The 24,604-nt window shown below is 40.9% G+C and overlaps 1 protein-coding gene across 6 annotated transcripts in view; it reads left to right on the plus strand.

Annotated features, from left to right (window-relative positions):
• tnk2b (tyrosine kinase, non-receptor, 2b) overlaps window positions 1–24,604 on the plus strand; it is a 56,903-nt gene that overhangs the window by 16,147 nt on the left and 16,152 nt on the right. For 3 of the 6 annotated variants that reach the window (XM_087831464.1, XM_087831467.1, XM_087831465.1), the window contains exons 1-3: window positions 7,520–8,866; window positions 22,009–22,186; window positions 23,436–23,506. In XM_087831464.1, the coding sequence (XP_087687590.1) occupies window positions 8,786–8,866; window positions 22,009–22,186; window positions 23,436–23,506 (330 nt within the window). In that variant the 5' untranslated portion in view covers window positions 7,520–8,785. Of the gene's footprint in view, window positions 1–7,519; window positions 8,867–17,221; window positions 17,837–22,008; window positions 22,187–23,435; window positions 23,507–24,604 lie in introns of those variants that run through there. The other 3 variants (XM_087831466.1, XM_087831468.1, XM_087831469.1) reach the window with 2 other exon arrangements.

Raw genomic sequence — 24,604 nt, forward strand, 5'->3', positions numbered from 1 at the left:
TTGAAATCATTAAGCTGGTATTTTACCTGTGATCTTTACCAACTTAAAGGATAAGCATGACATCCGTTCTAGGCTGGGAGGTTTTGTTTTTCTAAAAATAGAAGACATTGGAAGACATCACAGCTGCAGACAGACATTACTAAGAATGATTAACATCTGCGTTTGAGCAATAGTCTGTCATCTGTTGTTGTTTCTACTGCTGTAGTTTAGTTATTATCTTTGTTGTCGTCAGAAATATCCCGAAAATCATCATCTCGATGAAAACTGTACATGTAATTTTTATTGTATATATTTCTGTTTTGTCTGTACTTAAGCAGCATTTGAAATATATGGATGACTAAATATGAATTAAGTCATGTCAATATTGTTTTTCTTCCTCACACTGTCTTTAAAAGAAGAACTTTCAGGTACAACAACTCAAATTAAACAAAAATGCTTTGAGAGTGACTTCCGTCACTGTCTCACACTGCCCCCCTGTGGCCTGAGGAAGAAATGATAAGCAGACCGTATGGTTTCAGTTAACCAAATGGCTTCATCCAAGCACTTTGTTACACGTTAGAAGTAGAAAAGTGACGTCAGCGCCAGCATGTCGTGCTTAAAAAGAGGACATTTAGTTTGGATTAATGCATTTTTAAATGTTCTAGGACATTTATTAAAGGATTGATAGATGAATACTCAGTGGATATGCAGCTAATTAAATGTTTTTCTTTTAAGATGACATTTGTTGACTTCAGGCTCTCATTAAGTGAGAATTTATTAATTCTTCTGAACTCTTCTCACCATAAAATGCATAAATTAAATACATTTAATACCTTTGTTTGTTGGAAACGATCACATTTTCATGAAAACAAAAACAAAAACAAATGGATTAAGTAATAATAAATTGTCACTTAATTATTAGCCAAGAATAATTGTTAGAGTGTGTCAAGTGCATTCAAAGCAGTAAATTTTGAAACTCTGTACTTTGTACTGTAGTTTCCGTAACAGAAAGATGGATTTAATCATCTTCCGTGTTGTCTAAGGTTACGGCTCAGCTTAAACTAAAACTTTCATTTTGCATTCTGTGAACGGCTCGTCTGGCATGTGAGCTGAGGCTGTGAATGAGCTGGTATGTTTGGTGTCATTTCAATGACACACACACACACACTGTCAAAGCCCCTGGCATGATGTATGGCCAGGCATCCAGATGGCACTGAGCGCTTTAGCCTCTGGTGGTATGCATACTTCCTCACCTATGACCTTGGCACAAATGCGCACATGCAGATTAAGTGAGACCCGAGAACCTCGACCCATTCTCTGCTCCCTCTGATCCTGTCCTCCTTTTTATTTCCTTTTTATTTTTGTGTGTCCCAGTCACACCCATGAAGATTTACAGCTAAATCTCAGTCATCATGGATTTTTACTTACATTCACAAACCTGAATTCTGATCTTAAGTCGTGAATATGTAGACGTTTCCTTAAAAGATTATTTGCAGCAGCGTTTTTATTTGATTAAAAATGCTGATTGTAATATTGGTAGTTACGTTATTTTTGAAAAACAACAGTGAAGAGGAAGAGGAAGCTCAGATTTACCCAATGTGAAACTAAGACATGTGACATGGAATTAGGGGGAAAAAGAGGAAGGGGAAAAACTATTGAAGGAGGTTAAAGTTATGAGTTTCAGTACCATGTCAAATGTTCACAAGGCAAAATATAACGTGTGTGTTTGTGGGAGTAAAATTGATCTCTTTTTTTTTTTTCTTCAAAAGAATTGGAGGCTCTGTGAACGCAATATGTATTTGCTTCATGTTAAATTCTATCACACCTTATTTATCGTCCTAACCTAGCATCCTTATCAGCTTGAGTTACTCTAAACATGTGTGTATGCCTGGTCAGAAGTATGCATGAAGTAGAGAACAGGATACACATGGTTTATCTGCCCTTCAGTGCTGTTCTGCACGTTTTAAATGACCCTCTTAAATCCCAGCTGTTTGGGCTGATGGGACAGTGGAAAGCAAACACCACGCGCACTCGGGTGCCCCTTTAACACTTCCTAGAAAGACAACATGAGAGCTGAGGATTATAAAGCTTGGAGGTCTATCTGTCTCTTAGTCTCAGTCACACTCACACACACACGTTCAGTCTTTGTCTCCTCATCGCTCTCCCCCACACACACACATGCACACACCTCTGTCCACAGTGGATTTACTGAGCGTGCCTGCTCACCCGTGATTCAGGTGAAATGGAAATCTTTCTACGAAAGGGGTGATTAGAAAGGATTTGTTGAGGATAATATTTCTCGTGACAGCTATGAAATATTGTGAGTGAATGGAAATCATTAAAGGGCTTGAATCAGTGCCCAGCTGCGATTGATCCTAACAGTGAGTTTGCTGGGTCAAGGCCACGGGACAGGCCATATTTCAAGACCACCATTTTCATTAAGTTTCCACTTTTAGACTTTTACTGCTCGAAACTCAAGTTAGCGGCCGGCGGTGATGGCTTAGTGAGAAGAGATGTTGCTTTTGATCATAGATGGGAGAAACCAGGTGGGAATCACTAGACGCACCATAATATCATGTTATCACGACACTTCACTGACAATATGATGTTGTTGCAATTTTTAATATTTTGCAATATGCTGAGTATTGTGATAACATGTGTTGCAATTTAGCAAATTATGCCTTCAAACGTCTTTTTTTTCCCTACCCCTAATAACCAGGTGGATCTAAACCAGTGTTACGGGTACAGATTGTACTATAAAACAATAAAAATGCTAAGGGAGCCACTGTCGACACCCCAGACCACAGCTTCATCAGCTTCCTCTCTGGACCTTGCTGAATCAACATTTTCCAAGCAGCAGTGAACTCAGCATTGCAGCAGCAGAGCCAGCAGTCAAAGTTCTTCTTTAGTATCGTGGAGTAGTGAATCATACCGTAGGATTTACAGTGGTTTTCACAGTCAGTGAGCTGAAGTCATCCCTTAAGAGGAAAAGATTTGGTCTCTGATGAGAAGTTGTGGGTGGGTGGACGTCGCTGCCATTTACTGTAAGGAGAAATGTCTTCTTACATGGGTGCTTCTTAGTGCTGGGAACCCAAATTAGCTGTAAGCAGAATTTATCTGGGACCGTAAGAAGAAACAGGTCTGTAATACAATGTAACACTAACCTGTAGAAACCCAAGTTGCATGTCTATAGAATTAACTTTGAAATGGTACTTCATTATTAGAATATTAGTTTTCCTTTACAGGTAAAAGCCTTCTTTGTCAGGACTCAGTGTTTTATTGTGGAAGAATAGAAATCACACTGACCATTTGACAGACAATAGGTCTGTTGGTGGAAAAATGTACTGATATTAGGGAACTAAGCCAGCAAAGAAGATCTTGTTAGCCTGTGTTCTTTTATTTTTTTTAATTAATTAATTAATTTTTGCTGCATGTGATCATTCATTGATTTGTCTTGCATTGATTGTTTTTAACCGGCAAGAACTGGCAGTTAATTAATCGTGAGGAATAGAAATAAGGGTTCATGTTTTGTCTGAGCTGTTTGCCGGTGATTCTGAAAAGACAAAAATTTCTTTCAGAGTGGTAAAAGAGAGGTAATGTGAAGGCGCTGCACTGTCGTAGAAAAAGGAACTGTGTTACTGAAAGAGGAAGTCAAGAGTGGCAGAGAAAGTATGTGAAACTGGTGCAGAACATGTGTGAGGAGAGTGAGACAGTGGTGAGGTGTGCAGTAGATGTGATGGATGAGTTGAATGTGGGGGTGCGATTACATCAGGAATGAGCTCTGGGCACCTTCTTGTTTGCGATGGTGATGGGCTGAAGTAAAAGAGAGCCTGGAGAGGTGGAGTTATGCTATGGAGAGAAGAGGAATGAAAGTTAATAGAAGCAAGATGGAATACATGTGTGTGAATGAGAGTGAGGATGGGAAGGTGAAGATGGAAGCAGCAGAGGTGGTGAAGGTAGGTCAGTTTAAATACCTGGGGTCATCCAAACCAAGATAGTGTGAACATTTAAATATGTTGAAGAATGAGCTGCCAGACAGAAGGGAAAGAGGAAGACCACAGAGAGAAGCTGTTGTTGTAGTGAAGGAGGACAAGCTGAGGAGGATGCTAGCAATAGGCTGAGATAGAGGTCGAAGTAGAAGTATCCCTTTCATTGAACCGCAGGTAGCTACATAAAGGAGATTAAACTTTTAGAGACAAGTGTGTTTTGTTTTGTTAGAGTGAAGATTTCAAGCTTTAATTCCTCGACACAGTGTAAGTCATTCTTTATGTTTTCCCTAATGAAAGTTTTCTTTCAGGTGAAGGCTGCTGGATAATTGAGAAATCTTAGTCTGACAGTAAAAGTGGTTTTATGAGTCACATGGATTTTTTTTAATGATAAGATGCAGACACGCTGAAGCCATACATTTAGTTTTGATAGCTGATGACCTGTCGTTCTTTTTAGAATCTGTAACTAATTCAGAAACTATTCTGCAGATTAGCTTATCTATGACTTGGATAGATACTATCATTGGACATCTGTTCATGCAAATAATAAATATAATACAAATTCAAAAGAAATGTAATACATTCCACTATATTACTCACACACTCATACAGTGCACCAGAGCTATACTGTCCAGTTACTACCCTGATTATGTTTCCACCATACAAGCCCCACAATCAGGAGTAGACATCAGGGATTTCATCCAGCTCCTGTTGAAAAGCTTAGTGTTGCCCCCAGAGCCTGAAGCCTACCCACCAACAGTCATAAAGAGAGGAGGGACCCAGGATTTGCAGTCCTTTTAGTCTTTCAGGATGCTTAACAGTCTCTTAAAGGTAGGTTTAAACAGGCCGCGATGCCTGGGCTGGGAACACTTTATCATTACACCCACAGCTTGTCTGCTGTGCTCTCCATCACGGGGACAGAGAAGGCGTTTACATGTTTTAACAGGCTCAGCTCTGTCCCCCCTCGACACGTGCACACAGACACATACACACACACACAAGATGAGTGTATTCTGATGATGCTGGTGAATGAGCAATGCACTTTATGTTATCCACATGTCCAGAAAAAAATGCAATCTTTTCCTGCTAAACAAAAGCTCTACTTTTAAGGTTGACGGGTGCTTATCATCGGCTACAAACCGATTTTTTTTTAAATTCAGGTTGGTGCGGAAAAATATTTTCACAGCGTCCTTCACCGTTGCCCTTCGCGCTTATCAGTCTGTGGAGCAGCCTAGAACTGAGTGTGTTAACTTCATCAGGGGGCAGCTGGTGGGCAGCAGTGACCCGGCGTAACACCGCAGCTCAGCACCGCTCCATTTATCATGGCCTCAATTCACCGCAGATCCCTTCTGTTTTCTCGTCTCTCCTGCGGCTCAACTTTTCTTTCACTGTCTCTTACTTTGGACAGTTTATGCAGTTAAACATTTCAGATAAACAGGAAAGGTATCTGCTGTTACTCAGCAGTGCTGTGTTGTTTATACTGCACTGTACGTTTTTTTAAATTTCGTTCTGTATGCCTACATGTTTTACATGATTCGAGAAAGTTGGAAACTGAATGGACAAATGTATCATTAGACACTTTAAAGAGAGAAATACACTGATGGAGGGCTCGCTGTGTGACCCCATTTCAAAATGTGCACTTCAGCGCTCTGTGAAAGTCTGCATGGAAAAATTGTTTAGGAATTTTAGAAAAATGTGTATCAAAGTAAAACATGCTTAAAAAAATCACATTCATAACTAAATGGTATCTGCAGTCTGAGTTTCTTGTGGAAACTATGGATGCCTGCTTGTTATCAACCCACAGTTTGAAAATCCAATACCCAGAGTGGGTGTTAATCAGTGGATACTGCGTAGCTTAGTTTAACTTCTATGAAAACATCATTGAAGCACAGTTTTAGAGAAGCCTGTGCTGCCATACATCTTTCTTTCGGGGCAGACTTTCCTTACTTTAGGAAAACAAACACACCCGCATGTATTGCAGGAGTTGGCATCTGGATGCTGAATTAACCTCCATCCATTCCAGACCAATTCCAAGGCTCTGAACTGCTAAGCAGTTAAAATCCTCACTTTCAAAACTACAGCAGCTGGTAACCTCAGTTCTCAAATACGTGCAGAATGTTGTTAAGATCATAGGCAACACTGTGAATCCCACCCCTCATGACTATTTTTAAGAAATGTTGTTGGCCATTAAGGTTGAAAGCTCTTGAGATTTGCGTCTAAAAATCAGATCCTGGTTACTCCACTAAAAAAGTAAATTCATATAAAGAGGTTTCATTTAAGATTGAGCAGTAAGAGAGATGGAATAATAAAACACGAAACACGAATCCATAGCAGGGGTAAAAGAGGAGAGGTCAGCATGTACTGCTAGAGTATGAGTTGATATTACTGCCCTATAAATACACTAAAAACCTGGACACAGTAGGTGTCTGAGGACCTGATTTATAGTAAATGCAGAATCGCTGACCTACAGTGTGTGTAACTGTGTATTATGAATGTGTGCATCCACATCGTATCACTTACATTTGCAGAAATAATTATGCGCAAACCATGTGTTTCTTTGGAGGCGTACGCATATCACGGCTGATAATTGATTTTATATTCAGTTCTACTCTTCCAGCAATAATGGAAATGACATCATCGAGATAAAAGGTTTATTCTGCAATTTTTTTTCTAATGCAAGTAAGGTAAACCACGACATTTTGGATTTCGATTTTGAGTGAGAAACAAGAATTAAAAAAAGAAAAGAAAATTGACAAATTCTAACTTTAAAAAATGGTGACGTCATGGTGACGTCAATATTGACCAAAATAATAATTTGTTAACTTTAAATATTTTGTTGTGTTGTGTTGCGTGCCTCTCAAATTTGTGGAAGTCTGTTTCCGGAGGACCAGATCACAGAACAGAGGAAGAGGTGGAGGAATGAGAGCAAAAAATGAATGTTGTGCAGTGGGCCACAAATAACTGGCCTAAGGACATCAACAGGACTGGAGTGGAGTCGGAGATGGAGAAGAGAGCGAGAGGAGGCAAAACAAAAGAGGGGCGAGTGTTAAGGATATGAAAGTGGAAGGAATAAAGAGTGACATGGACTGAGGGGAGGAGGAGATCATGCATGCGTAAACAAATACTCTGTGCTGTCCCAGAGTGCTTTAAAGATTTTTTTTTTCCTCAATGGCATCAGTTGGAGCGATGGGGAAGTGTCGTGTGTGCGTACGCAGACGCACATGCGTTGTTCTTTTATTCTATTTTCCTCTTCACCCAGATGTCCACACAGCGAGGTCCAGATGGCTTGGATGTCCTCTATACTGGAGAGCTTTACACACACAAACACAGACAAAGCAGCATGGCCATGTTTTTCTCCCTCTCAGAGGGAAGATTAACTCTCCTCATTAGGGCTCCCTCCGCCTCTCCACCTCTCGCCTGACACTCTCCTCCCCCTCCCTTTCCTGTTGGCTTGACTTATTCTCATTGGCTGCTTTTATCAGGACCACTGCTGAGTGGATCACCGTGGCTACAGGACACGGGAGCGGGGAGGAGGTGGGATGGGTTGATGTTGCCACGGTAATAGAAGAGGCGACCACTCGCCAAATCATCGAGTGGGGAAAAAAGCGTGTGGAAAGCGGGTTAGAGGGTTAGGGCTCGAAAGGAGAGGAGGGGGGAAAAACAATAACAACAGGCGAGGGATTAGGCATCGACCGAGCAATCAGGAAGTCAATTTAGGACAAAACAGAGTCCAAAATGCTCCCAGACTTCAGTCGGCATCGTTAGAGCCGAGCTGTCGGTATGAATAAAAAACCACACAAAGAAGGAAGGAGCTAATTCAGGTGAAAAATGAAAGACGTCACACGGACGGCCGCTGCCACTGCTCGCTGTGATTTTTCACTGCCGATGAGTAAGAGGAGGTAAGCTGGTCATGGTAGTGCCTGGGGCATGGAAATGGAAACGGGGAGAGCCGTCGCTGGATATGAGGAGCATGCGTCAGCATTAAGGAAGGGTGAGCAAGAGTCGGAGAGAGAGAGAGGCAGGCAGTGACAGCAGAGATGAGCACAACTGAGCACAAGAGAGAGATTGAGGTTAGAAGCTGATGTGAGGATACAAGCGGAGCCTGTTAGACTTTTCACCTTCTGTGCCACACCTTGGCTTCATCCTCCTAACACTCCCACCTCTTGACTGCAGCAGCTCCAAGGACCCAGGCTGGAATTTCATTGTCTGAGGGACAATAATCCTCACTGAATGACTTCTGAATGATCATTTTCACACCCCAGAAGCTTCTTAATGCTGCTGACATATGAAAAGGACAGACCGTTCAAGAGGATTGCATTCCGTATATCTTCTCAAAAGCGGAGCTACTCCTGCCTGCACGAACTGAATTGAGTTATTCATTCTGTATTAAGAAGTATTGTTTGCAGATTATCAGCACAATTACACTTCTGAAAACTGTTTCCATGAGGATCAGCAGCTTTGTTTTCAGAGACTAGTCAGTTCCTGTCACAAAGGTGTGAAAATGAAGAACTCATTGTCCGGCCATTTTTAAACAAATGCTGACTCAACCTAAACGATGAAGACAATGAAGGTGGTATTACTGGATGCAGGAGTGACAGCAGAGTTAGCAGAGTAATAAGACGTATTGTGCCAGGCGTTGCGGAATAATGCAACGCCGCTCCGTGAACGACGCCCAGAATATCGCACTTGTCTTCCTGCATGGATGTCGAAGCGAGCTGACTGACCGACTGAGTGTGTGGGTTGCTCACTGGGCTGGAGCTGCAGCTATTTGAGGACACGTAGCACCCGAACAGGTACCGGCTGGGTCTCAGAACTCCACCATGGGGGAGACGGCAGAATACCAGAGACTGCAGGAGACGACAGAGTCGGATTACCAAAGGCTGCCTAGCGATGATGAAGAGGTAGACCTGTGCAGTTCCCTTTATTTTACAGTAGTAAGTAATAGTAGGTAATGGACTAATTTCAGCCAGCAGTATGAACCTGTCAAAGGGAAATGAAATGATGATTTATGCTTTCGTAGGTGTCTCTGATTTCAAATCATTGCCATTGTGAGCATGTATCTTGTCTTGTTCAGTGTCATGTCCAAAACACTTTGGTGAATGTACACAGATGTTTTCCTGTGACATGGCTTTCACTCCTCAGTCAGTGTCGGGCCGGGTTTCCCGACATTTAAGCATCCTTTTTCCCTTCGTGTCAGTTTGCATACTGATGGATTAGTAGCACCTGATCAGGTGATCAAGGTGGTCCATCATTTTTAGTGTTAAATAATGTGGAAAATTTATAAGCTTTTTCTTTTTCTTCCCCAAACACGTCAGAGCATAAGGGGTAAACAAAGACCGGTGTAAATACTGGATGCCACTAAGTTTACTTTATTTTCAGTGGCATTGCTTGTGCGTGTTCATTGTCACACTATCCCGGCTTGCTGAAACACAATATTACAACGGCCATTGTTCTTAGTAGCACCTGTGGCAAGACATACGTCTGCTGAGGGGAAAAAAGTCTGGTTGGATTGTGCGAACATAACTCCACTTCATAGATCTCCCAAAGTGCTCATTCATCTGTCAGACAGTACTAGCTCTTTTACCCATGTATGTCAGTAGCGCCCTGCTCAGCCACCACGTACCCACGCACAACACACGACACTTCTCGCCCACACACGAGGCCGAGTTATTGCATGCAGAGCCATGAGGTCACTGATGAAGTGCTGCAGAATGAGGTTGGTGAGAGGCAAACTATGACATTTTATACCCTCCCACCTATTCTGCAAAGCCACACACAAACACACACACACTATTTCACAAATGCTGTGAAGGCCCGACTCTTTTTTTGTTTTGTTTTGTTTGGCTTTTAGGCTGGGCGTTTAATTTCCACATCAAACCATTGTGAAGCATCTCTGTTGCCTTTTTTAAAAATGTTTTCAACATCAGAAGAAAATGTGTAGAATCACTGAACTCAGAGCTAGATAAATAAGTTCACCAGGTCGGTAATTCACCGTTTTACCCTTTTTTGTAGAGATGTTGTAAACTGAATAGTTTCAACAGTCTGCAAGGGCATTATATGTCAGGGGTGTGTGTTGCTGTCATGTTTAGGCTGGAATAGATTATTTAAAATTCAGAGTTGGCTTAAAAAAACAAGAAAAAACTGTCTGGTGGGAAATATACAGTGTTGATAGTTTGGTCTTTACTGTATTTTCAATGTGATTAAAATGTGGCTAAAGCAGTTATTACTGGTAACTAAAACGAATTTTGAAAAAACAGATGAAAGTACAATAAAGGTAAAAATTGGACTTGAAACATATTGTGAATAATAATAAATAAACAAAACAATACCGTTTTATTTATATATTTATATTTAAAAACCCGAAGGCATGCCAAAGTGCTTCACAGTTATACGGAGAAACAACATAAGTCAATAACAGAGTGCAGATCAGGCACTAGCAAGGACAGAATGGAGGCACTAATAGACTGGAAGAGTTAAGTAAAATGGGTATCAAACCTCAATACAGGAGGAAGGTCAGATCGTGAATACAAAAATATCTACTAAGAAGATAAAAACAGCAGTAAAATTAATAATAAAATAATAAATTTAATAAAAAGGGTATTAACTGGTCAGGAAAGCCACGTTAAATAAGTATGCTTTCAATCTTGAATTAAAGGATTGGACAGAGTCTGAGGCACGAATAGAAGCAGGGAGGCTTTTCCAAAGATTGGGTGCAGCTGAGGCAAAGGCACGATCGCCTCTGCTCTTCAGTCTAAACTTAGGTCTAAAACACACGGGAAATGTTAAGTCTTTGTTCATTTGGTCAAATTTGTTCTTTGTAACTATTTATATATAACATATTTGAAATTGTGATATGTAAGCTGCCTGCGCAATGTTTCCTTTTGTATTTCTTTTTATACAATTTTTACTGTAATGTGTATCCTAAACTTTTTAAAGTTATCCTGTAACAAAGTAAACAAAATAAATATCAAAAACTAATAAAAGCTTAACTGAAATGTGTAATTTCTACCATTAAATGTAAAAATGAAACAAGAAAATAAGAAATTAATTCAAAATTTAAAAACAAAAAATCTAAATTTAAACAAAAAACTAAACACAAACTGAAAATATGTAAAAAAAAACCAAAAAAAAAAACAATTGCCTGAACAGAGTGATTTCACTATTGGTGAGAATTACAATTTGAACTTTTTCAAAATGAAGGATGTTATTTTTTATTTATTTATTTATTTTTTACTAATTTACTTATTATGTTTGTTTAAACATTTTATGGTGACTTGTGTTTAAATTGAATTGGGTTCAAATTTGACTCATTACCGCTGCTACTTCAAGCAATGCCCTGCGCTGGTCTTCCCCGACATGTACTGGGTTTCAGCCCTCCGGGACCTGCTGTTGATAAGCAAATATAGGGAGAAGATAAATGAATGTGTAGATGTGTGCGGCAGTTTAAATGTAATACTGTCCTGTGTGTTGAGGATCTGTGTGCTAGTTGAGCAGAGTTGAACCGATGGACGCTGCAGCTGTTGTGCTCTGTTTGGGGCTGAATCAGATCAGTCTCCTTCCACAGCTGCAGCTTTGTGCTGAGTACAGCGGTTTTTCTAGGGTTAGCTTTCAGCGCCACAGCCTGCAGCTGCCTCATCTTATGCAGAAACTGAGTGAAAAACACTTAAGGGTAGATGTACGGAAAATGTAGGTGTATGGAAAATACTAGAAATACTTATTATGTTATTAGAGTGACCATTTTATTCTCCACACAGATATCTTATGGATGTTTTTCCCCCTGTGGAGGATGAAGGGATTAGCGGGCAAGCCTTATCTGAAAATGATGAATTTGTGTCGGCCGTGAGTATGGCTGGGCATCCACTGTGTTTGGAATAATATGAATGTAATAAGTAATGTCTTTTGATTGAGCTACCTGCTGTGATTTTGAGTTCAATCATTTTATTCATGATATTTGATATTTATTTTAGTGGCCCCTCCTTCTCCCTCTTAACCTGCTTTAAGGGATCAAAGAAAGGATTGCTCAGTACGGGTGTTTTTCATTGTTTTGTGGGGGTTGTTTTTTACAGTCTGGCATTATGCATATTAGGTCAAGCTACCAAAACAAGATTTGTTGACAAAACACAGCACATATGTTCCTGAAAACTGGAAGTGATGACCTGGAAGCAGGCCACTGGCATCCAGAGCTCTCATCTTTCTCATAATCGGTTCATGGGCACATTAACGCTCACAGCCTCATACCGCCTCTCCCCTCCTGGCTTTTTGAGTAATGAGTTCCTGTGGACGGTAAAGGGATTTAAGGAAAACGTAAAAGCCAGACCTTGGGAGATAGTTGCTGTCTGTGACATTAGGAATGATGGATCTCTGTATGTCTGTGCATGCTGTCCTCTGTCAGAGGTTTTTGTGTGTTTGTGTAGATATTGTTCTAGCACAGTTTCTAAAGTGATTAATGTAGTTCTACTACTCCTTCTTCTTCACTCTGCATTTTTGGCACCTGGCACCCAAAACGCAGTTTGATGTTTTGTTACCAAAATGTTGGAACTTAGTTTAGAAATACACTGGTGCCCAGTAAGCTAACTTAATTCCCAACATAGTGCCTCAGGATGAATCTAGTCAGTGTGCATGCCTTTGCATGCCTTCCTGTGTACAGTGAGCATCATATTACAGAATCTAGAAGTGTGTGTGTGTGTCTGTGTACCTGTTTAGACATCCGTGTGGGGACCAACAGCCACTAGTCAGCACTAAAGTGCCACAAGTTTGATGCCATTTTTAAGACTCAAAATGTAGTTTTAGTGTCAGAGTTACAATTAGGTTGTGGTTGGATGGAGGCTAGTGTTAGGCAAACATTTTTGATGGTTAGGGTAAGCGGCTAGAGAAACATTATGTCAATTAGATGTCCTCACTAAGATATGAACACGAGAATGCGTGTGTGCGTGTATGTGCATGTGTGTTTCAGTACTGTAACGTAATAGAGCTCACAGCCTTTTGTTCTTCATAATCTTATTAGCTAGAAAGGTCCTAATCTGATGTCTGGTCATGATAATGTAATCTTCACGGTCAAACATTTAACTTGGGCTTTATAGTATTAGTGTCCTTTTGTAAAGCCACTCAGTCAGACTACTTAGATTTTAAAATGCAAACAGTTTTATCTAATTGAATAATTTCATTGATCTTGATAAACGGGTCACATTTAGCTTCCTCCAGGGTCGTCACCACAGGTGATCAGGTTATTGTGCTGTGATATATATAGAACTTGTGTGGAAAAAGACGGCATGAAAAAGTTTATTTAGCTTACTTTAGCTTTCTACTTTAACTTTATTACCATGAACATTGCACAGTGGTGTATTTTGAACCAAACTAGGGCGTAAACCAAACCTCAGTCAAACCAAACACAGTGAAAACTGAGAAAAAATCAAGAAAATCAACCAATTATCAACTGAAATTAGGTGTTTACTAAACTATCAGCAACTGCTTTTATATCAACTGATGAATGAAAATTAAAAAAGATAAAGAAGAGATGGGAGAAAAACCATCTGATGAGTGTTGATGTTGCATAGCTTGTTCACCAGAGGGCACTCTGCAACTTCGCTATGGCACCACGCATGTATGGACGCCCAACCAACCAGCTGATCTGAGCAGTGTAAATAAGTAAGCAACTACACAAAATAGGTGTTATGGAAATCTGTTTGTTTTGTTTTTATAAAGGAAAAAAATACTGGCCAATAAATCAAAATATCACATGTTTAAGTCACTAAATATAGGTATTGTTTGACACAAATGCCATCACTATAGTCATATTGTGACTTACTGTAACTACACGGTAATACCAGATAGAGCAATGGTTTTAAATGCTATCTGGTTCTGATTTAAAAAATGACCGTCGTTTTCATCTAATTCATCCAAACTGAGATTTCAGTTTGTTAACTTGAAATTTCAAGATATTTACAATTTTGAATCAAAATTTTCTTCACTTTCAGCATTTGAATCCTAATTAACTCTTGAACTTATTAGGACGAGACTTTTCTCGTTATTTCAGCAAGCAATAAAAAAAATGATAATAATTTTTTGCCTTAATCACCAGCCACTAGTTGTCAAGACACCTCGAGGCATGGTAAAATGGGCTGTTTTTCTTTAGTTGGATTTTGTTGACACTGGTCATAAACTGGGCCCACATAACCAGAATGGCAACTGATAAAGGTTTGTGTGACCTGTGTAATCCCAAAGTCTTTTTAGAGTGGAAAAACAAATGCTTGTCACACACAGAGCAATGAAAACCCCTCATATTAAGATTTTGTGCCCCCTAGTGTTTATATGGCAACAATACATATTGACTTATGTTAATCGTATCGCTCTAATCTCCTTAGTCGGGAGGCAGCTGACGGCTCTCTGACACATTCCTTCCACTGATTTCTAACAAAACATCAGATGAAATTGCATTTGATGGTACTCTACACAAACGCTGTATTATCACACACACAGCTTCCCGTTTCACTAAACTGCCACACTGGTGTCGCCATTAATTAAAAAATAATGAGTTTTGTTTGAAGCGGTTTAAAGCTATTGCTTTTTTCACCTTCATTACTGTTGAATCATGTTGATTAATCAATCCAACACACACACACACACACACACACACACACACACACACACACACACACACAAGGAACTGATAATTGTTCAGTGTTGTTTGTTTTGATAAATTAATGGACAACATTTTGTAAAAATCCAGTTATGTTAGTAATGTCCTTCTTTGTCCTGCTGCTGATTTTCAGGAATGTGGGCTATTTCATAACATCTGTTTCACAGTCTTGTGAGTTACATAAGTGCTCCAAAGCAAACATTACTTCCTTATTTATCATATCACTGAAGCTAACTTTACTGTGACAAATTCTATATTGGCATCTATTAAAATACGGCTGATGCAAAAATCTGAATAGTCTAGTGGGGTAGTTATGATATTAATTGGTCTACGTGATCCTTATGATTCTGGATGCTTGACTCGTATAGTAACTATAATATACTTTAATGCAATGCTGTCAAACAAAAGCAATAGAGACTCTGTAAACTAAGGAATCCAAACGGAAGGCGTTGGAATTTTTAGGCTGTTTTATATAAAAAAGTTTGGTATCCTTAGTCGGCTTGTGTTAAGGTGATGACCATGAGCTGCAACTTTCCACCTGTGTGAGGGCCTTGTGGATTTATTTAATTACATGTCACGTTACATCCGAATTTCCAGCAGGATACAGTAGGCCATGTTCTCTTAAAGTTTTGGCTGATGTCATTCGGATCCCTCTCCATGTGGGCAAGGGGCACAGCAAAGAAACTCCAATGTGGGTATCATCAGCTAGCACACTGTTCCCTGTGTTGATGACAGTATGGCCGCCTGCCTTTGCCTGGCTGACTTCGTTGAATCTATTATAACGTCACTCTAAAGTGAGACAATTTGTTCACTTACACATTACAGTTAAAAATAATATTTTTTATAAATCAAAACATTCAAATAAAGTCTGCCATTTAGACAGCTGATTAAAGTACACAAACTACACAAATAAATTGGTATGCAAACTCACGCTGCACAGGCATTTGTCACGCCTCTGACAAATGCCTGTTTTCCCGTCTCTGATTAAACTCCAATACTTCATGATCAAACACCATTTGTAGTTTTTATTTCCACCCCATAACACCTCTGCCTGCTCGCCTTCTGTCCACCCTCAGACTAGTAAACACAAAACTTCCTAATTCAAAGCAGAAGTGTGTGGTAGTAAATGGAAGAGAGAGTGAGACAGAGGGAGCGTTATAAAAAACTAAATCTAGTGAAAAGGGAACAGCTAAGTCAAAGTGTGGATTAATGGGGTAGACTTATGAAAAACAGCACAGCGAGCGAAAGAAGGGGGAGGAGGAGTGGTGAAATCAGAAAGGCAAAAGTTTAATAATATCTGCCCGCGGAGGCAGATGTGGCTTATTGCCACCATTGGTCTGAAAAACAGCCGCTACGGGTTTGTTTATAGTCAGCGTAGTGGAAGAGAGATAACATTTTTAGAGGATTAGAGGCAGGAAATAAAAGGCAGTACCAAATAAAGAAGAAAATGCAAGAGTTTGGCCAGATCCTCAGGGATAAAGAGGAGGGACAGAAGGAGGCATGGGAGGGAAAGAGAAGGGATTAATGAAGGAGTGAAGGATGGGGAGGAGAAGGGAGATGGCAGGAGTTTTAGTCGGTGCAAAAAAGACGTCACAGTGACAGAAAAGGAGTGTGCGAGTTTACCACGGTTAAGTGACCTGAGCAGGTCTTATGTAATCATAATTATAATCATGTGGGTTTTTTCTTCACTATTACGGTAAACTATTAGTCATCCACTAACAGATATCTGTAAACCTGTTTTGCACATTGTGTGGTTAATACCTCAGAAATTATTCATACACCATTTCATTGTCTGAATGATCCTGGTGGTTAATGATTGGTGCTTCGAGTATGCTTCTGGGTTTGTTAAGCAGATACTCTTACGCAATGTGCTGGTTATAAGTGATTAAAGATCATAACAAATAGATGTGAAATGAAACTTGAAAAAATATATAGTAGCAAAATCTACTCGTAAATCATAGAGATATTGATTGCCATTCAACAATACATTTCAGTTGAGAAAATATTACACTAAGCAGGTTGGGAAATTCTGCAAGGCAACAGAGGGAGAAGCTGAAAGAGCGCTTGGGGTGTGTGTGTGTGTGTGTGTCTCTTTGGGAGGTTGCATCACAGGAAACAAGCTCCCCCTCCTGCAGTTGAATGTGACCCTTTGGCCCTGGATCAAATGCTCCTCCGGGCTGAATACCATGAAGCCTCTGTCCTCTGCACCACGCTCTGCTCTGCACTGCACGGACGGCAGGGGGAGGAGGGTGGGTGGGGGGTTCGGGGGTCAGGACAGATAGGGTGAGGAGTGGAGTTGCAGGAGGGGGCAGGATAAAAGGGGTAGAGAAAATTTGGCTGATGCAGAAGTGAGAATTATAAGCAGTCAACATGAAGCTCAAGCACATATGCTACCTGTAAACAAATGCAGACTGGCCCCCCTCCCCTCCCTCCGCTGGCAGACATGCATGTTTTTAAAGCCTAAAAAGTGGAGCCGGAGACGCCGACTCTGGCTCGTCTGTTTGTGCTGCTGAGGGGATTGAATCGGGCAGAAGACGCTCCTATTTTTAGTCCCATGCGCGATGGAGGGATCGAAAAGCAAACAGACAGTATATGCACAGGCAAAGCAGGGAGAGCGAGACGGGGGAGAGAGAGAGACAGAGGCAGTGAAAGGAAGGGAGGAAGAAGGAGTGACTTATTTGTGAAGTTCTGCAAGTTTGGATGACTGGCTCATTGCTGTCTGAGGAGGGCACATGGCTGGACTTGGGCAGAGGGCAGAGCTGGGAGGCTTTCTCTGCTAGAAGCAGCAGCTTCCATTCGCTCTCCAGCCTTCTTTCCTAATATTACAAGCCAGTTTGAGTTCTCTTCTGCATTCTCAAGTGCTACATAAATGCCTCTTTGACTTCTTGTGGGGAGCTGAAGCAGTAGAAGGGGCTTAGAGGAGGATTGCCCCGCCATGGAATGCTGTAGATTTGCGTGCAGGGTTTCAGGAAGTTTTTCTTCCCCTTCTCGGGTTCATAGGTTTGGGTCCGGATCCAAAAACTGTGTGCGCTTCTTAGAATTCCCTCAGAGACTCAAACCAAGGGTGCTGTGGCTCTGGTAATGATTTAAAGGACAAGCAACAACCACGGGCCATTTAAACGTGTATGCACTTTATTTGCACCTACATTCATCCCAGACGAAGGAATTCAGGATGCGACGCTTTGACAAGCTGAAAAAGACATTCCCCTTCCTGGCACGCTTTCACGTATATCGAGTAAGTCTGCTCTGCTGGATTGTCTACTCTCCATATTCCATTGAGGGAATATCTTCTTTAGCATGACATGGATACTTGTAACTATAGTCAGAGTCATGTGGTTTAATTAGTTGTTAGAATACATGAATCATGAATATGGTATGGTGGAGGTCAGTTGTCTGTAACTCTGCGTGCGTGTGTGTGTGTGTGTGTGTGTGTGTGTGTGTGTGGACTCTCCAGCTGGTCTGAGGCTCTCCCCAGGGATGGTTGTTATTGCAGCAGGATGTGAGAGCAGAACCGATTTAACACAGGACATGATTTTGGCCAGAAGGTGTAGGTTTGTGTGTGTGTGTGTGTGTGTGTGTCTGTGTACGTGTACATGCGCCTGTGTGAATATCAGCACCACCTTGAGGAATTCGTTCAGGCCAAAAGCATTTCTCAGCAATGACACCATGTTATTTCTCTGCATCTAAATTCCTGCATCCCTCATTTATTTCTCTTTGTTTTCCTCCCTGTTTGGTTGTTTTCAATATTTTTTGAAGTAAATGCTAAGCTTGGACAGTTTAGTGCAAACAGGCTTAGCTTCTTAATCCTTCAGCATTTCATGATGCTTCTTTAAAATATGGTGAAATGAAGGAAAGTATGTAGATCACTAGTTAGTTCTGGATTTCTAGCCCTGGTTGGATTCTTCAGAGTCTTAACAGAAGTCATTTCTAATGGTTGGGATGCAGCATTTCTTTCAAGTTTAACCTCACATCTTCAAAATGTACATTTTCTACTTACTACTTTAGGAGAAGTTAAGCCCCTGATGACGTTTTACATAAACTAAATAAAGGAAGGACCCTGTTTTGTTTGGAGAAAGTATAATTTGATGGTCTCAGCTGGTGAAGATTCAGGGTGTATCAAAAAGAATCACCAAATTCAAAAGGCTATATGTTTCAAAGTAATGGGCATAGACGCTTGCATGTAAAGTTTTACATACAAAACTTGCATCATTTACACATGCTCAGTGTGTCCCCAACCAGATACATGGCACACATCAATACGATAACTCGTCCCGACCACCACATGAATCTTTTAAATCCTCGCTTTCTACCAGTACATGTTTCGACTGTTACCAGTAGGGATGGGTATCGTTTAGGTTTTATCCGATACCGGTGCCAAACCGGTACTTTTGAAACGGTGCCGATGCTTAAACGGTGCTCAAACCGGTGCTTAAAGAATCGAGAACACAAAATTGGTCCAAAAAACTCTCATGTTCATCTGTTTTTTGTAAAAAGATAACAATGTTAGCCTTTTCTGCAGCTATGGGGCATATATGGTATCATTCTTGGCTGGAAGCAGTGCTTAAACAATGGAAAAAACACAAACTTTGTCCAAAAACCTCTCATGTTTAGCTGTTTTCCACTTTTTCTTTGGTCATTTTAGCCTTTTTTGGCCAGGGTGAAGGGAGTATCTGCCATCAAACAAGAAGACAGCCGCATGTAGCTATGATAATGTTTGCTAGTTCACCTTACATGCATTCATGTAATAACGTGGTTAGCCTACTCAACGTAAATTACACACGAACAACATTAAGCTACTCACGCAGAGAAGAACGGCTGCTGCTGCCATCATCATCCGTCATCATTTCTGCTACACTGGCAGGGCTAGGGGCCAGGACTCTCCTCTTTGGGTTTTTGGGGGATGTTGCTAACTCCGGGTCCGATAACAGGCACCACACCCGCAGTAGATGTGCTCGGTGTGAGGTCTCGCAACAAGCTATCAAATACGGCGCATTTCTCGGCTTTAAAAAAAAAAACGCTATGCGTCGCCAGGTGTTTCATCGGATTTGAGGTGTTACCTCCTTTGATAGTATCACAGTATCACCTTAAAGCACTTGTTGCAGGCTGCTTAGTTTGCATCTTTTGCTGTGAAGTACAGCCAGACTTTTGACCGCTTCGCCTTGGGCATTTTTAATCTGTAGCTCTGCTCTAAAAGAACGTACGTACCTGGACACGCCTACTATCCTCGGAAACGTAAAATGATTGGCTAGAATCTAAAGTGTATCACAGCTTAGGAAAAAAAAAAAGCACAGAAATAAAGCACCGAAATGTGCGCTGCTTTTCGGTCTGGTTACTACCGTTTATGACAGAACCGGTGCCATCATGGCACCGGATACCGATACCCATCCCTAGTTACCAGTAAACAGCTACGGATTTAAAGCACTTTAAAGTCAAATGTTTCTTTTTGATACACCCTGTATAAAGCTCTTTCTTAACCACCTAAATTAATTGTATCAAAGCTTATTTCTATGAACGTGTCTTAGGAAAAAACAAACCCAACATGCCTTAATGGGTTTATAATTTGGTTGCTAGTGGGCCAAGAAGTAGAAGCGCTTCATCTCCTTGATTTTGACCCCTCATGCCTCAAATGACACTGCCATGAAATAGGCCCAAGAGAAAGCTGACTTGCGTCTTTGGCACCGTCCAGAGAAATGGCATTCTTTCTTCAGTGTTGACTGCTGCTGGGGAAGATTGTAAAGGATGAGTTGGGCTTGTTTTCATGGAAAAATGAAAGGATTAAATGAAAAATCATTTGTTTCTTGTTTGGGAAAACATTTGCGTCAAACTCTTAATAGCATGTCTGCCACTGGCACAGCTTAACCCGCAGTGGACCAGCCAAAAGGGCCGTTGGATCGTCTTTCTCAGGATAAGAGTCAGGCATGATGTAGCAAAATGCAAAATATGGAGATGGATTCAAATGACAGCGGCTCTAGTTAATCCTAAAACCACAGGCACTACTGTCACTGGATCACGCGAGAATGTTTCCTGGCTTACCAGTGTACCGTTTTACTTCTTGTTTTCAACAAACAGGAGGATTTCAAAGATAACTTCAAAGAGTGTTCCGACAGTGGGACTTTTTTACAAAAATAAGTGGACTCCTGTGATTTCAAAAAGACAGCTGACCCATTTTTATGGTTATAGGAATGAATCTGTATCAGGATACAAACATCTGCCATAACCATTGGGGACTGAGCCCTCCCAGTAAGTTGACCTCAGTCAGACCTCACATCTAAAATTCCTGTAAAATACAGAACAGCTATCTCTGAAAAGACATAGTAGATTTAGGGATAGATTTAGGGATTGGTCACATATGGGCTTTATTTTATGGCCCACCATTAGAAGTATGTGTATGTGTGTGTGTGTGTGTGATCTTAAGCTTCTAAGGCCAGAGTCATTAAATAATAGGAAACGGCCTCTAACCAAGTCCCTCAGGAAGTTTAAATGGCAGCGAGCAAGGAAGCAGTGACCTTTGTGACACTGTTCTCTGGACCTCGTAACCTCGCCTTTGCCAGCACAGGAAGTTCCTCATTCGCCAAGTCTAAATACTGATCAGTGGAGTGACCCCTTCAGCCAAAGCACCCATCGTAAAGTTTTGCCTGCCTTTATGTGCGGATTAGGAATGTTTCTCTTTTCCATGTGTTGTTAAGCTTGGTTTACAAGTTTACTTCCTTAAAGTTCTGAGCAGGTGTAGCTGTTCTCCAGCAAAGCTGTTTACTGTCTTGAATTGAACTTGCATCAGTTTGAGACGATAGCCTGAAGAAGCCCATCAAGATTTAGGTTCCTGGTTACGTTAAATGGATGATTTTTGTTTTTACGTTAAAGATTGATGGGCTGACTCGGTGTTGCGTGAGGAATTGCGGTGAAACCGTTTTGGGGCCACATCTGGTTTTTCACTGACACTTTTGGACATCAGTTTTGCATAATATATTTCTTGTTTGTTTGGTTTTTTTGGCATATTCGTGTCTGAGCAGTCTGCAGCAAGTCAGCCAAAAACAACTTTCTTTGTTTTGAGCATCACTTAATTGAAGACTAAGTGGTTTGTTGACACCACAGTGACATCAAATTGCAGTGAAAATGACTGTTTTTATTGTTTTTATCCTTTGATAAGTAGCTTATGCTACAGTATGTTTGCCGCTTTAGCCCCCTTGATCTTGAGTTTGTGACTTGATTTTTATAAGCAATAGGCTGTTAATGATTTAGTTAAGAGGGAACTGGCTCCAAGCTCAGTTTCCTTTCTTTCTCTGTTTGTTGATGGCTGACTTCCTTTTTGAGTGTATTTTACGGATTTTGGAGCATGCATTGGGAGAGGTGTTGAATGACTATTGAATGGGCTTAACTCCTCTGTGTGTGTCTTTGTATTTTTATCAGAAACTGGGCAGCAGCATGCAATGTGAGGAAGGGACGGAATGGTTGCTGGAACTGCTGATGGAAGTGCAGCTGCAGCAGTACTTCTTACGGATCCGAGATGACCTTAACGTCACACGGCTGTCGCACTTTGACTACGTAAAGAATGAAGACCTGGAGAAAATCGGCATGGGTCGACCTGGTGAGACACAGTACCTGCGTGTATGTGTGTGTTTTTGTCAGTGAGTGAATGAGAGAACCGCAGTTTTGTTGTGCCAAAGAAGCTCATCCAGATGTTCATTTGGCATGTCTCTCTTGTGTGTTTAAATTTGTTGTCCTGCTAGTGGCTTCCAGTGTTAGATACTTAGTATAAATGTTCCTTATTCAAAGGAAAAATCCTACGGTTTATCTCCTGTGCTCTTTGTCTAATAATTTGTGACCTAAAAATGAACTACATCCCCATCAGCTTCGGTTTGTCCTGTAGTTTTAGTGCTAATTAGCAAATGTTGTAACTCTTTCATGCTAAATTTAGATGCTGAATATATTTAACATACATTATAAGTCTTAAAATATTGATGTTGGCACTGCCTTTGTTACCAGGCTGTAGACTGTAGAAGTAGATATTAGCTTTTAGCTCAGAGCGGTGGTTTAGTGTAGCTAGATATCTGAAAGCATGGCTGTTGTTTAGTGGCTTGTTTTTATCAACTCTTTCAAGACTGGAAATGAGCGCGAGACACAGAATTTATGATTCCAAACTATGACTTCATAAAATCATCATTTACTATCTTCTCTGCTCATGTGTTTTATTTCCTAATAAAGCAGTACTGGCCTTTCATAGCTTAATGAGCAATTTTTATATTTATGATTACTTTTATTCTCTGTATGCATCTATACATAGCCTTAAGTATGACTCTTGTGTTCAGTAATGGCACTGTGTCATTTGGCTCACCCTTGATGTTGCTTGAACAAATCCTGCGTCACTAATGCACTTAATGTCATTACAAAGTCACAATTTGTAATTAGGTACAGTGAGAGTGGATATTAAACTGTCAGATCTTTTGTCTGCAGTGTGTATAAAGTGGATCACAGCAGAATTGTTCTAAATCCAGTTACTGAAGCCCTCAGGGCCTGTGCTTCACAGCCGCTTAGGACTAATTACACCCACTTCACATGCTCATATATTCCCTCACATGTCTCTCCACTGCACAGCTCACTGCTCTCTGCGGTTTTATTATCTTTTCTTCTTCCTCCTTCCCTTTGTTTTTTGCTCTTTGTCTCATTTCATATCAAAGCTGGGTGTTTGGTTTTCTTCCTGTTGTGGTAAATGTGTTGAAATTCATTTTCATTTTCACTTTCACTCAGATTCCTCCTAATGGATCCTTAAGCAGTTGCAGTCCTCATTTGAATGCCTTGCCACTGACCTATTGCCTATTGTTTCTTCTTGACCGCAGGGCAGAGAAGGCTGTGGGAGGCCGTGAAAAGGAGGAAAGCCATGTGCAAGCGCAAGTCCTGGATGAGCAAGGTGACAGACATAGACGAGCACAGCACACATCAGAACTCAGTATGGTGGCATGGTATATTTGGCAGGATGTCGCCACTGTGGAATCCGTCTGGGTGTAACAGTGTGGATACATGACCACAGTAACCTGCGCCCTCCGCGCAGATATGATCAGCACCCTCTGAATGAATTCTGGCATCTGTACGTTGTAATCTGAGGGAAAGATGTTAACATAGTCGTGCTTAAAAGCAGCCTTTAACTTAATACTGCCTGTTAGTAGTGCAGAGGTTTTAAATCGACCACAAACATTGTGGTGAGGTGTCGCCAAGAGAAACTTTCCTTTCAATTAGCACATTGTTTTGTTTTTTTTTTAGACCTGCGATGATTATAGGAGAGTTTTTTATTTTTTATATAAAGAGGAATTTTTCTCCAGAGGACACACGAGGAGGGCCAGTGAGTCCATATTCAGATATAAACATACACACATTTGCAAGGCTATTTTTGCTAGGACATTCATTGACATTGCATTCCCTAGCTCCTAATCCTAAACTGAACCATGCCAGCTTAACTGCCTTAGCCTAACCTAATCCTAACTTAAGTGCTGGCCCATAAAAAGGGCTTTTTAAGCAAGGACCAGCTAAAAAGACCTCATTTTCCAAAATGTCCTCAGTGTAAGGCTCCCAAACTCAACTCAAAGTAGTTCTCATAAAGATAGTGGGACACACACACACACACACACACACACACACACACACACACACACACACACACACACATCCTGTCACAGCCAGCTGAGGAAGCAGATTACTCTATCTGAGGATAGTGCCAGAGGCGGAAGCAGACAGGTGTAATTATAGATGGCAAACACCGTCCTGTGAGAACCACGGCTACACTCATCCAACACATGCGCACCCACACAACTGTGACGGCTTCTCCTCAGTATTCCTTCTCGATGGTTAATTATTTGCGTCAGTTAGTGTATTACATACCTCGCAGTTTTTGTGTCTTTTGATTACCCTTTGAGTCTTTTATTAAAGGAAAGTGAAGAAATAACTTAAAGCAAAAAAAGCTCTGTCTCTTTAAGGGGAATTTAATAAGACAGCATTTTGTGAATGCAGCTTG

The sequence above is a fragment of the Neolamprologus brichardi genome, chromosome 18 (genome assembly GCF_056152115.1).
Source record: "Neolamprologus brichardi isolate AB-2024 chromosome 18, ASM5615211v1, whole genome shotgun sequence".
Taxonomy (NCBI): domain Eukaryota; kingdom Metazoa; phylum Chordata; class Actinopteri; order Cichliformes; family Cichlidae; genus Neolamprologus; species Neolamprologus brichardi.